The sequence below is a fragment of the Oreochromis aureus genome, linkage group 20 (assembly GCF_013358895.1).
Source record: "Oreochromis aureus strain Israel breed Guangdong linkage group 20, ZZ_aureus, whole genome shotgun sequence".
NCBI classification, from domain to species: Eukaryota; Metazoa; Chordata; class Actinopteri; order Cichliformes; family Cichlidae; genus Oreochromis; species Oreochromis aureus.
The window spans coordinates 7,307,819-7,319,882 of NC_052961.1; the positions used below are offsets into that span (position 1 = coordinate 7,307,819).

General features: G+C 39.4%; 1 protein-coding gene across 3 annotated transcripts; it reads left to right on the top strand.

Moving 5' to 3' along the window:
• The first annotated feature begins 1,227 nt into the window (after positions 1-1,227).
• LOC116322004 (6-phosphofructo-2-kinase/fructose-2,6-bisphosphatase) lies at positions 1,228-11,629 on the top strand. Of its 3 annotated transcripts, none has more exons than XM_031741968.2 (14): positions 1,228-1,442; positions 6,667-6,792; positions 6,881-6,977; positions 7,213-7,279; positions 7,451-7,525; positions 8,277-8,333; positions 8,417-8,538; positions 8,655-8,862; positions 9,060-9,206; positions 9,776-9,880; positions 10,180-10,309; positions 10,428-10,490; positions 10,582-10,646; positions 10,933-11,629. In XM_031741968.2, the coding sequence occupies exons 1-14, from the start codon at positions 1,391-1,393 to the stop codon at positions 10,990-10,992; spliced, it is 1,374 nt and encodes a 457-aa protein (XP_031597828.1). In that variant the 5' UTR covers positions 1,228-1,390; the 3' UTR covers positions 10,993-11,629. The 3 variants fall into 3 exon arrangements, with proteins under 3 accessions (XP_031597828.1, XP_039459995.1, XP_031597829.1); XM_039604061.1 differs by lacking the exon at positions 1,228-1,442 and adding an exon at positions 5,351-5,510; XM_031741969.2 differs by lacking the exons at positions 1,228-1,442; positions 6,667-6,792 and having other exon boundaries at positions 6,926-6,977; positions 7,213-7,283.
• The last annotated feature ends 435 nt before the right edge of the window (positions 11,630-12,064 follow it).

Consider the following 12,064-nt stretch of genomic DNA (forward strand, 5'->3'; position numbering starts at 1 on the left):
TATCCCCTCGGCTTGCTGCCTGTACATTGGGGTTTTTCCCAGCGGACGACAGGGTTTGTTCCCTTTGCCTTCAGGTCAGGGAACGGGTCCTGACTGTTGACTGCACTTATGCGCCAAACTACGATCCAGAGTGCCCAGCCTTCTTGAAGACCCCGGGCAGGGTGCGTTAGGGTGCTCCACCTGGAGACTCTGTCGTTTTGCTGGGAGATTTCAACACTCGTGTGGGCAAAAACTGTTAGACCTGGAGGACTGTGATCGGGAGGGATGGCCTGCCAGACCTGAATCCAAGTTGTGTTCTATTACTGGACTTCTGTGCAAACCCCACTGTCCATAACAAACACCATGTTCAAAGATAAGGGTTGTTTGGGCTGTATGTTCTGGACACTCAGGTGAAGAGAGGTGCACAACTGTCAACTGATCACCACCTGGTGGTGAGTTGGATCAGCTGGCAGAGGGGGATACTGGACAGACCTATCGGGCTTGGTTAGCATGTGGCACTTCGGAGGCAGCAGATAGGTACCAACAGGCAAAGCAGAATGCAACTCGGGCAGACGCTGGAGCAAAAACTTGAGTGTGGGAGGAGTTCAGAGAGGCCATGGAAAAAGACTTTCGGACTGCCTCAAGAAAATTCTGGGCGCCTCCTATGTGAGGTGTTTGGGGGAGACCCAGGACAAGCTGGAGAGATTATATTTCTTGGCTGCCCTGGGAATTCTTTGGTTTTCCCCTGGACAAGCTGGAGGAGGTTGTAAGGATGTCTGGGCTTCTCTCCCTATGCTGCTGCCCCCGCAACCCTGCCCTGGATAAGTGGAAGAAAATGTATTGATGGATGGATAGAAAATTAGATAACATAATGTTGGGTAGGCTTTAAAGACTTATCTCATGTTCAAGTCTGGGTTTTATATAAATATCACATTATCCCACTGCTTCCAGTGGCCCAACAAGCCCAGTGAGGCCGAACATATATCACACAGTCGACGACAATGATCTCCCTGATGATCTCCCAGGCTTTTTCCCTGTAAATCAGACGTGCGTGATAAGAGATAGCAATTTGACATGAATGCTGCCATATCTTCATTTGCAAAACAGCAACTACCATCTCAATGACCTTTGCACTTATTATGATGCATCCTCTGAGTGCTGCTTCCCCTTTCATTATGTTTGTTGTGAACTCTGGCCCTGGCAAATGGCAAAGGACAAGCCCAGTGTGCTGCTATCATATGTCAGCATGTTGAGGACTCCGAAGAGTGGGAGTGGCGGTGAGCTGAAAATACTTTGGCACTCTGTTCAGGTTCTTTAAAAAGAGCAGTAGTCCTGTTGCCACTGACCACATAATCCTGTCTGTTGATTGTGCTGATGGTCTGTTGGTTGTTTTGTTGGAGTGTTGCACAGAATGGAGCTTCCCCAGCTTGAACACGCGAGGCTCCGAAGACATGATAGCGCAGGTGAGATCACAGATTAACTACCTTTAAAGAGAGCATGTGTCTTAGCAATACCCAGACGAAATACTGCAAGAAAATCTCTATTAATATGTGATTCAACAACACGGACATACTGAATGCAACATAATTATGAGCAAAAAATTTAATGTGTTCATACGAATCAATGAATCAACTTCCATTTTAAATGAAAATAAGAATACAAATCGCCCACAAACAATGAGAAATTGCGTTTGTAGCTTACTTTATTGTTGTTCTATACCATCATCAGTTGCCTTGTTTATAGGTAATAAAGTGATCATGAGTGAGTAACAAAGAAGTGAAGTAAAGTTATGAGATAATAAAAGGCTCATGCACTTGAACAGGTAAACAAGAAAGTAAAACAGAAACTAAAACAAGCTCACAAATAAGTGATCAGTGAGCGTTATCACAGAGATCATGGAGAGATTATTATTATATTCAAATTTTTTACTATTTGGTGTAATTTTCTAACATGTTAAATGACTTCTTTTAAGTTGGATGAAGGATAAAGAAACATTATAAAGCGCTCCAATCCTGCATGGCCGTTGTTTTTGGAAGTACCTCTTAAACTCCTACCAGGGAGAACAGCCAATAGAATAGTATGTTCCTTCTGTTGAGCTTATCTCAAGGCTAGCTGCCCTTTAAACATGGTCCAGAACTGGGTCACGATGTTCTCTGAAGTTTGAGTAGTTGACATTAAGGTTTGAGTACTTGGACTTGTGCAAGTGTTGCAAGCAAATGTCATGAGTGGCTAATGATGGCAGGGAGGATTTTCACAGTACACTGTGTAAAGTACACTTTTTTTCAGAGGCTCAAAATTGATTGGCAGTTGATTGACAAGCGGTTTCATAGGCAGGTGAGACCTGTTCCCTGTTCATTACATGACAGATAAATCTGACAAAATATCTGAACTTGATTTAAAGTGTCAGATTTGTATTTTATAGCTTTTTCTTGTAATTTCAAATATGACACCTAATAAGACTGATAAACAAAAGTAAATCTAATGAAGTGATAGCACAAACTTAAGGAGTTTTAAAATCTGGCTGGCTGATATATTCTTATAAAGGGTGCACTGATCAGCTCAGCAACACCAAAAGCCTTGAAATACCACAAAAGACAACTTGGGGTCACTAATGTTTATTGTCGATAGGACTGCTGATAGTAGAAGTAGAAGGAATTCTGAGGTGGACAGGCCTATACTCTCTGTTCAGATTCAGCAAAATGAGGCAAAACTAATTGGAGAGTCCATCACAGTGCAATAATGGATAATGAGCCAAAGCACACTGCAAACCAAACCCAAGAGATTTTCAAGGCAGAAACAGGATGTTCAATGGCCAAGTTTGTCATGTAATATTTCAGTTATTTAACAAAAAAATGAATGGCAAGAGGCCCACAAACAAGCAGCAAATGAAGCCGACTGCAATAACGGCCTGACCGAGTATCTCAAATGTGTATTAAATTACTCCACTTTGGTTTATGTATGCAGTGGTGCAAAGTTTTGCTCAAGTGCTCTGCTCAAAACTTGCAGGTTGTCTTTTTCTCGACACTTGAAATGAGATTTGGAGTAACAGCACACATAAGGAGCTACTGTTGCACTGAGAAGAGAAACTGAAAGCCACAGGGGATCATTCAAAGCAATTGTCTCCAACTCTGCAGCGCAACTTGTTTTTTTTATTACCATCACCTGACAGATCATTAAAACAAGTAATAACAATGGATATAAAAAGTTTATTTACCCTGGAGCACCATGAATGTACTACACCGTCTTAGCTGAACTCTGGATGTATAGTACTGTGCAAGAATGAGCCACCCCTCATTTCTTTATATATTTGCTAGGTAAGTGGGAAATAGGTGCATTAGTTTATTTTTATTTATTGAAGTATGTGCAAACAAACATAAAAGTACAGCATAAAATGCAAAAACAGACTTTGCACAATTTGAATGACCTTGAAAATGAATGTCTGGTGTGATCACATTTATTCTTACTAACACAGCCTGAGCTCTCTCAGGCAGCTTTCTTGTTATTCTTTAAGGAGTTTTCAGGAATAGTTCTCCAGACTTCTTGAAGACCTTTGGTTCTGTTGTCTGTCAAGATGATCTCATAATGCTTCAATAGTAATAAGGCCTGGGCCCTAAGGAGGCCAGTCCATGACTGACAGTGTTTGATTGTCTGTTTTTCTATCCAGATATCCATGTGTTTGGGATTATTGCCATGCTAACAAAAACAAACCCCTTGCCAATCAGATGCTTTCTAGATGGTTTTACATGGTGGATTAAAATGCAATGGAACTTTTCTGGGTTCATAATTCAAAGAGTCTAGCTGAAATGCCTTGACTGTGTTTTACAGAAGGTTGTAAGCACTCACTGCTGTACTGCTCTCCTGATCTCCTCAATACATATTGACAATAATTTACATGCATTTTCTCCTTGTTTGCCTTCTTTAAAAACTGCTTCTTAACAGCTGCTCTTCCACTGAGAACATTTCTGATGAGGCTTTAGGGAATAGTACATCTGATTGATCATATGCACCTCTCAGGTCCCATCTCAGGTCTTTCTTTCCTATTTCTTAAAGACCTGGATTTGAGATACTGCTTATGTCTTGTATACTTTTTTAGGCCTGTCACTTCTTTTTGTCATTTTTCAGGTTTCCTCAAATTCTTTGAGAACGTACTGCACATCATGCTGTGATATTCCAGGTTTTCAGCTAATAACTCTGTGAGAATCACATTGTTGATACAAAAGTGTTATTTAATGCCTATCAAACTGTGTTATATTTGCCATTTTTCAGAGATTCAACCAAAGAAATGGGACCAAATTATGTTTTGTGACATGCTAGAAAAAAGTACCTTAAGATACAATTTAAATTGCTTTGTTTTCTGTTATTGGTGGACACAACACTGATTTATCCTTTGAGTTCGGTGCTTTTTGTATGCTTGAATGATTCATAGCTCAAGAAAGTGATTTTTCCAACCGCATACAGGCACACTCATTCTTCTTATGCAACCTTTAATTACCCTTTGACAGGAAGTGAGTGACTTTTTTTCAAAACACACGTAGTTTATGTTTACTTCATTGTGTTGCCTTTGTTGTTTGCACTTCAAAGCTCTTCTTTGTATCTTCGCTTCCCACTCAACTTCGAAAGTGTTAAGGTAGGATGCCCCTCCCACTTCTGTCTGAAGCCCCTTACTATTGAAGAGTCCCCCCTTTCCACCATCACCAAATACTTGCTCATAGGGGTAATGTGATCTGTCTAATGTTGTCTACTTTTGTGCATTCTTTAGCCATAATATAAATAACTTTTAGATGACTGTTGATATGAACTGGTGCTATACGAATAAAATCTATTTGGCCTAAATTAGGCAGAGCAGTGGTGGTTAGTGCTGTGGAATCGTTGTTGTTGGCTTATATGGAATTATTTAATTATTTGAAATTTTGACTGTTTTGATTATGAGCAACTACACAGAAGGTCAAAGGCCTAAACTGCCACCTAGTGGTAAGAAAGGAGAAGACTGGCACTGTGCTTTTTATACAGCTTGTGCAGCAGCACCAAGTGCTCAGCTCATCTGAATTCATGAGGGTCCTTCTGTTACACCAGCGCTTCCTTCATCTGTCTCTCTTCACAGTTGTAGCTCTCTGACTAAAAGCTAGCTGTCTCTCCTCACCAGATGTACAATACACTGGATTTGTTTGCTTCCCTGCTGTTTGACTGTACAGCAGAGATTTTGGCAGCTTCTCTCAGGCCTTTTAAATCATGAAACAGATGGAGAGGCAGACAAGCAGCATGGCCTCAGTTCCTCCCCCTCCTGCCTACCAAGTAGCTTACTTCTCCTTAGCAACTGTCACCTGACCTGCAGTAGTTAGTGTTCAGTGCGGCACACATATGCACACAGATCACAGGACTGTGTGTCTCTGTTGTTAACTCCTCGACCTGCTTCACAGGCCACATGGCTTTGGCAATTAATATATCCACAGAGCATAAAAATCTTACACAGACACCTCTGCTCAAGATCTGGGTGCCATGGACTGGAGGCAACTTGAACCGCAGGAGAGGGTGTAAGTTTAGTAAAAGCCTGTCTCACTTTGAGTATGAGATTACAGTGCATTATCTTCCCTGCTGTTTGTTCTGCCTCTGCTTCAACTTATTTCTTGCTCCAGCAGAAGCTTTCATCAGCATCAAGACGTCCAGCAGTCATAAGTCTGTTTTACACTCTAATCTTTCTCTCCTGTTAATTTTGAACTGAGCTCAGGCCTTTCAGGGGAGACGCGTAGAAAGACAGCAGTGTGAGAGAGACATAGACATAGACACAGCGATGGGATTACAGCCAGCCTAGACCAAACCAGGTCTGAGTTGGCTCTCAGTTCAGTGTCTGGCATGGTCCTTTGAGCATTTTGCTGACACTGCATACTCCATTCATAATCGAACAGTCTGGAGGCTAACTCTTTCCATGTCCTCATATGGACATATGCACAGGCCATCCGGGTACTTGTTGGGGTACAGCTAGCCGGCAAGCAACAAAGCAGTCTACGTTATAAATTACTGAACTTTGAGACACAGTAGTATTGAGACTACTGGACCATTCCTTGGTAAGGTAAGATGCATTTATAAAGGCACCTAATGAAGTTTTCCTTTGCTCACTGCTCCTTCATAAATAATAGGTTACAAAGTCTAAACCAATTTAGGTTTTTCCAGTGAGATTAATGTTGTTACACTTGGAAATTGTTGCAGTAGCTGAGCTGAGCTTTAACAACATGCAGGGACATCTGAACATACTTGGAGATTAAAGGCATCTTGTCCTGTCAGCCGTATGGTGCAGTGTGCTTCTCTGGTTGCTTCTAAGATGTGACAACCTAAAGAGGAGAGACCTGTCATTTATAAATCTTCACTTTTCTAAAGTTTTATTTAATTTCTGTTCTGCTTTTGTGTCCGTTTGATTTTTTGTGGTCAGTTGGGCAGTTGTTTTGTGCACACACACCAAACCCGTGCAACTTACTACACCAACCACAAACTTGACATTTGAGCAGCACTGTGAAGCTCTTATTCTCTCTGTTAATGAAAACGACCTCAGCAGCCAGAGACATGTTCTAGATTGCATGTGACCCACTGAACATGAAACAGATGCTCTAATGCTGAATAATGCAGTCAGCTCACAAGTCCCAAGTGTACCTGAAAGAATTCGTTATGTTTTTTGTGTGTTTACTTTGTTCTCAGCCTCTGTGCCTCAGTTCTGTAACTCTCCCACAATGATTGTGATGGTTGGATTGCCAGCCAGAGGGAAGACATACATTTCCAAGAAGCTCACTCGTTACCTGAACTGGATCGGGGTTCCAACAAAAAGTCAGTTTTCCAAGTGAATTCTTGAATCCTAATCATATAAGTGTCAGAACGAAACAGTTAATTTATCTCTGTTTATCAACTCCATCAGTGTTTAACGTGGGCCAGTACCGCAGGGAGGCCGTCAAGATCTATAAAAACTTTGAGTTCTTCAAACCTGATAATGAGGAAGCCATGAAGATTCGCAAGTAAGTACACTAAAGATAAACTACTCAAAGGTGGACCTGTTAAACTCATTTAAAACAACAGACTGGCCATTTTTAATATGGGCTTCTGTAACAGTATGTAAATAACTGAAGAGAATTTTGTAAAATCATGGTGTGACAGATTTGATTTGTCTTCATTTTCACACTACACTCATCAATCATTCATATTTTTGCAGTTTTTGTCCCTTTGCATATACGAGTGTCACTTCTCTCACAGGGCCTGTGCAGCAGCTGCACTCAAAGATGTTGCTTTGTACTTCACAAAGGAACAGGGGCAAGTAGCCGTGAGTAAGAGGACAACTAAAACTGTCCTTCTGATTTTGAAAAAACGTTCTCTATCTATTTTTTTTCTTATCATTGTAAGAGCAAAAATGTGAAATATATGGCATCTATACTGTACAACCTAATTATGTCACTGTTACCATATGATAACACCTGTGTCCTGTCTCATGCAGGTGTTTGATGCTACAAACACCACAAGAGAGAGGAGGGCAATCATTCTTAGTTTTGCAATGGAAATGGGCTACAAGGTAAGTGTTAAAAGGCTATTTAAAGCAATTATTTGGGGGGTTTCTTGTTTAGAATGGAATAAATAAAATAAAATAAATCTTCTGTCACTATATATTCATGAATCAAAGTCATGTATCACAACCAGTTAGCTTAGGTAAGCTAAAGGTCACTACAGGATTTTTGCCCGTGTATTACAAGCCCAAAAGTCCACCAGGCCTAAAATCATACACTAGAGTTTTTATTTTTTTTTATCCTAAAACTATTTTTCTTCACATAAAAAAACAAAAAAAAAAAAAGGCATTAAAGAAAACGATTTTATGGCGTAATACTGTTTTACCTGTTTAGATGATCAGTGCATATACAGCCATAGTCAATGTGAGGTAATTTTTTTTAGCTGTGGCAGTGGTTGAGTCTAGCAATGGAGGCAATCCTGCACAACTAAAAACATCATATATTGCTTTAGTTTAAAAGCTAAGAGTATAATAACCTAAATATTTATTTGGATATATTTTTTGTGTATGCCTTAGAGAAAAGCCAGGCTAGCTGTTACCTTGTGTTTCTGGAAGCTGAGCATCTGGGTATTGTAGCGTTGTATTTACTGTCAAGTCCAAAGAATCATATTGACCTACCAACTTAATAATGTCAGTTCCTGTGATTTTTGTACAGAGTTATATCAACACTTACCATGTGGTTCCTTTATGCTAACCACTAACTATACTGTATTTACTCATGATGTAAAAATACTTTTTTCAACTGACTTCTTGAATGCAGGTGTTCTTCGTGGAATCCATCTGTGATGACCCAGAAATCATTGCAGAGAATATCAAGGTGAGAAGCACATTTATGCTATAACCTTTTTGTGTGTAGACTTCAGTATTTACAGAAGCTGTTGTGCAATTTTTTCTTTTCAGCAAGTAAAATTCGGCAGCCCTGATTATGCAGACCGTGACATAGATGAAGCCATGGAAGACTTCATCCAGCGCATCGACTGTTACAGGGCAAGCTACATGCCTATAGATGATGAGAAAGACAGGTGCGACCTATGACACCTTTCTTCCAGTGAAGATAAGAATGCATAACAAATACTTCCTTGACTTTTGACATTAATTTTAAGTTTTTTTTTATCTTCAATGCCATAAATTTGATCAGGAAACTCTCCTACATAAAGATCTTTGATGTGGGAAGTAGATACCTTGTGAACCGGGTCCAGGACCACATTCAGAGCAGAATAGTTTACTACCTCATGAACATACACGTCACACCGAGATCCATCTACCTGAGCCGCCACGGAGAGAGCGAACTCAACCTGTTAGGTCGGATTGGTGGAGACACGGGCTTATCCCCTAGAGGGCAAAAGGTAATTAGGCTGACAAATAAAGACATATAAAAAATTGACATTTTCTGAAGCAGCAAAATTAGTTATCTGTGGTTTGTAATCTTAAGCATTTCATGTGGTGAGTAAAATTGCAAAAATGTGGTATAAATGCCAGTCCATTTCCTAAAAGGTCAACTAGCTTTTTTAATCATTTTATGAATCATACTCTTTCTCTTTAGTATGCTAGTGCCCTGGCGACCTTCATCAAGGGACAGAAAATCAGTGACCTCAAGGTGTGGACGAGTCACATGAAGAGGACCGTCCAGACTGCAGAGGCTCTGGGAGTCCAGTATGAACAGTGGAAGGCACTTAATGAGATAGATGCGGTGAGTTATAAAACAATAATACCTCAGCAACACTAATTCAATTATTCTAATAAATGATTCATTTTGTTTTTCTAATGCTTGGATAGTTGATATGATTACATAGACAGTATGTTTTTTCCTTTGGTTCAGTCTGTAATAGACCAAAATATATTAAAACCATTATAAAATTATCCGCAGATGTTTTAAGTTTGCAGAAGAGGCAATTTTGAGTGTAACATATATGAATATTTGATCAAGTGTCTTGACAGGTGAGCTGCAACAACAGTGTTTATCCTCTAGCGCCATCTTCAGTCCAAAATGTAAATTGCAAACGTGGTTACTGGCATCACTATGAGCTTCACTGTGTACTTGGTGCTAGTAAGGAAATGTTGCTATTGTACAGTTATACACTTTGCATTTTGCTCACATCACTACTTTTTCTAAGTTGTTAGCCTGGATGTTATAATTTTAATCTTAATCTGCGATTAAAATCTCCAAGATACTGAAATTTCAATACCTAAGAGGTTTTGTGCTTTTATGCCATGGCACACTTGCAAAAAAGATCTTCATGTTATATTTTTCCCACTAAGGGTGTATGTGAAGAACTAACTTATGAGGAAATTCAGGAGAATTTCCCAGAAGAATTTGCACTGAGAGACCAGGACAAATATCGCTATCGGTACCCAAAGGGTGAGGTAAGCCCTGCTCTGAATGAGCTTTAGAAATATATTTTAAGTAACCAAGCAAGCATAACTGTGATTTTAATAAACACACTGCTGACACCTGGAATCTTTCCAGTACAAATACTTTTCTCTGTTGGCCAGTGAGCAGCTTACCAGAAGTAGTTTGCACATTGAAGAAATACTTTTTAGCTATACAATTTGTGTCCCTAACATTTCCGGAAAAATGTACCTTAAGAGACTCAGAATAAAATGAGCCTGGGTTAGGGTCTGCGTCTTGTGTAAAAGCTTTTGAAATGATGTCTTTTGTCCAGTCCTATGAGGATCTAGTCCATCGTCTAGAGCCAGTCATCATGGAGCTCGAGAGGCAGGAAAATGTTTTGGTCATTTGCCACCAAGCTGTGATGCGCTGCCTGTTAGCCTATTTCCTTGACAAACCTGCAGGTAGAACAAAAAAAATGCTCATACTGTGCACAGACATGTGATACAATATACAAAAGTTTCTGATATTTTTTTAATTCCACAAACACTTCTTCTAATATTTACATTTGTCTCTCTGAAGATGAGCTGCCTTATCTAAGATGCCCTCTTCACACTGTGCTCAAACTCACACCGATAGCCTACGGTAGGTGGTAATATATGATATATGATATCCCATCTTTAGTGTATTGCATATTCATTCTATGTAAATCTTTTTCTTACATCTTCATTTGTAGGATGTAAGGTTGAGCCATTTTTCCTCAATATTGAAGCTGTCAACACACACAGAGAGAGGCCAATGGTGAGTTTACATAACTGCACATTTGTTGTAATACTTAGCTTTGCCAATAATTCATCTGTGGAAGTAAAGTTGTATCATTTGTATGTACTGATTAAATAAATATGTGTGCAGTTGTGAAGAAACAATGCTTTTGCTTAATTATCCCTTTTTCACTTACATTGAACTTATTGATAAATGGTAATACTACATACTACTCGTACTAAAGTTAGATCTGATTCATCGTTCTGTTTTTCAGTAACTTCCACTTCAGTCTTGAAAGATTCTTTTGTTGCTTTTGTTTTTGCAGAATGTCAACGTCAGCAGAAAACCAGAGGAAGCTCTGCAGACTGTTCCTGACCACATATAAACACTGTTTGCTGGGAAACTGAGTTATGTGAAACTGGATTTGTTACTACTGATAAGCTTCACTAAATTTTAGAGATGCACTCCAGTCAAAGCTGAGTGTGGGAAAATAGAAGTCAGGAGGTCTTTGAAGCTGAAGAGGTGATGCTAGACACGGGACTACATCAACACCGAAGCACAACGAATGAGTGAAAAGGGCATAACCTACAGCTGGCTCTGTTTTCAGGATGTCTGTGGAATATTTCTGTCTTATCAGACTTAATGTGGTTTTCTTTTCTGAAAGCACACAGTGTTTACAAATGATTTATAGACAGTAATAATGCACTTTGTCTTGAGCTGAAGGCAAGAATAAAATTGTAGATGTAGATGGGTTTTCATTGTCACTCTTAACCTGGGCCTTCATGTACATTTAACTGTGGTACAGATAACAAAATGTGTTGTCGATCATCAAGTTATGTAATTAGGAATCAGCACCATGGACAGCACCCAAACAAAACATTTACTTTATACTTGGATGACTGTAACTACTGTAATGAAAATTAAATAGCATGGTGAGTTTGAATAAATAAAAATTGTACATAGAAAATATATAGGAATAATTATCTCCAACATGTGAGAAAATAAATTCGCATTAAAATTCAGGAGTCTTTGTTTTATTCTTCCAATTGCCACGTGCAACAATTAAATTCTAAAATCTTCCCACATACCTAATGACCAATGTTACTGTTTCCTTTTTTTTTTTTTCTTTTTTCTTTTAAATAATGGCTGTTTGAGGAGTGAAACGAAAACATTTGGCAGTAATTAGAACAAAAATACAACTATGATTATTTTAAGGAGCGCTGTTACGCAAAAGCTGAGGAGGGGGGGATGTTTTGGTGTTTTTCTGAAGTTCTCGTTAAGTCCCCAAAGTTTCCAGTATACATGAATGCATGCTGGAAGCGGCCTCCTCCTTTTCCGTGAAAACTCGTGCAGGTTTCTAAATGAACTTCACTCTCTTTGGCATTTTTTGTTCCACAACACCTCACGGATGTTTGGCTCCTTTCTGAATGTATTTTTATGTCAATATCAAAGCCGCA

Excerpts from the sequence above, each read along its gene's own strand:
- LOC116322004 (XM_039604061.1), top strand. The coding sequence starts at position 5,402 with ATGGCTTTGGCAATTAATATATCCACAGAGCATAAAAATCTTACACAG. Across the intron at positions 6,793-6,880 it reads GATCGGGGTTCCAACAAAAA|TGTTTAACGTGGGCCAGTAC; the intron begins GTCAGTTTTCCA and ends CAACTCCATCAG. Across the intron at positions 10,310-10,427 it reads TTTCCTTGACAAACCTGCAG|ATGAGCTGCCTTATCTAAGA; the intron begins GTAGAACAAAAA and ends GTCTCTCTGAAG.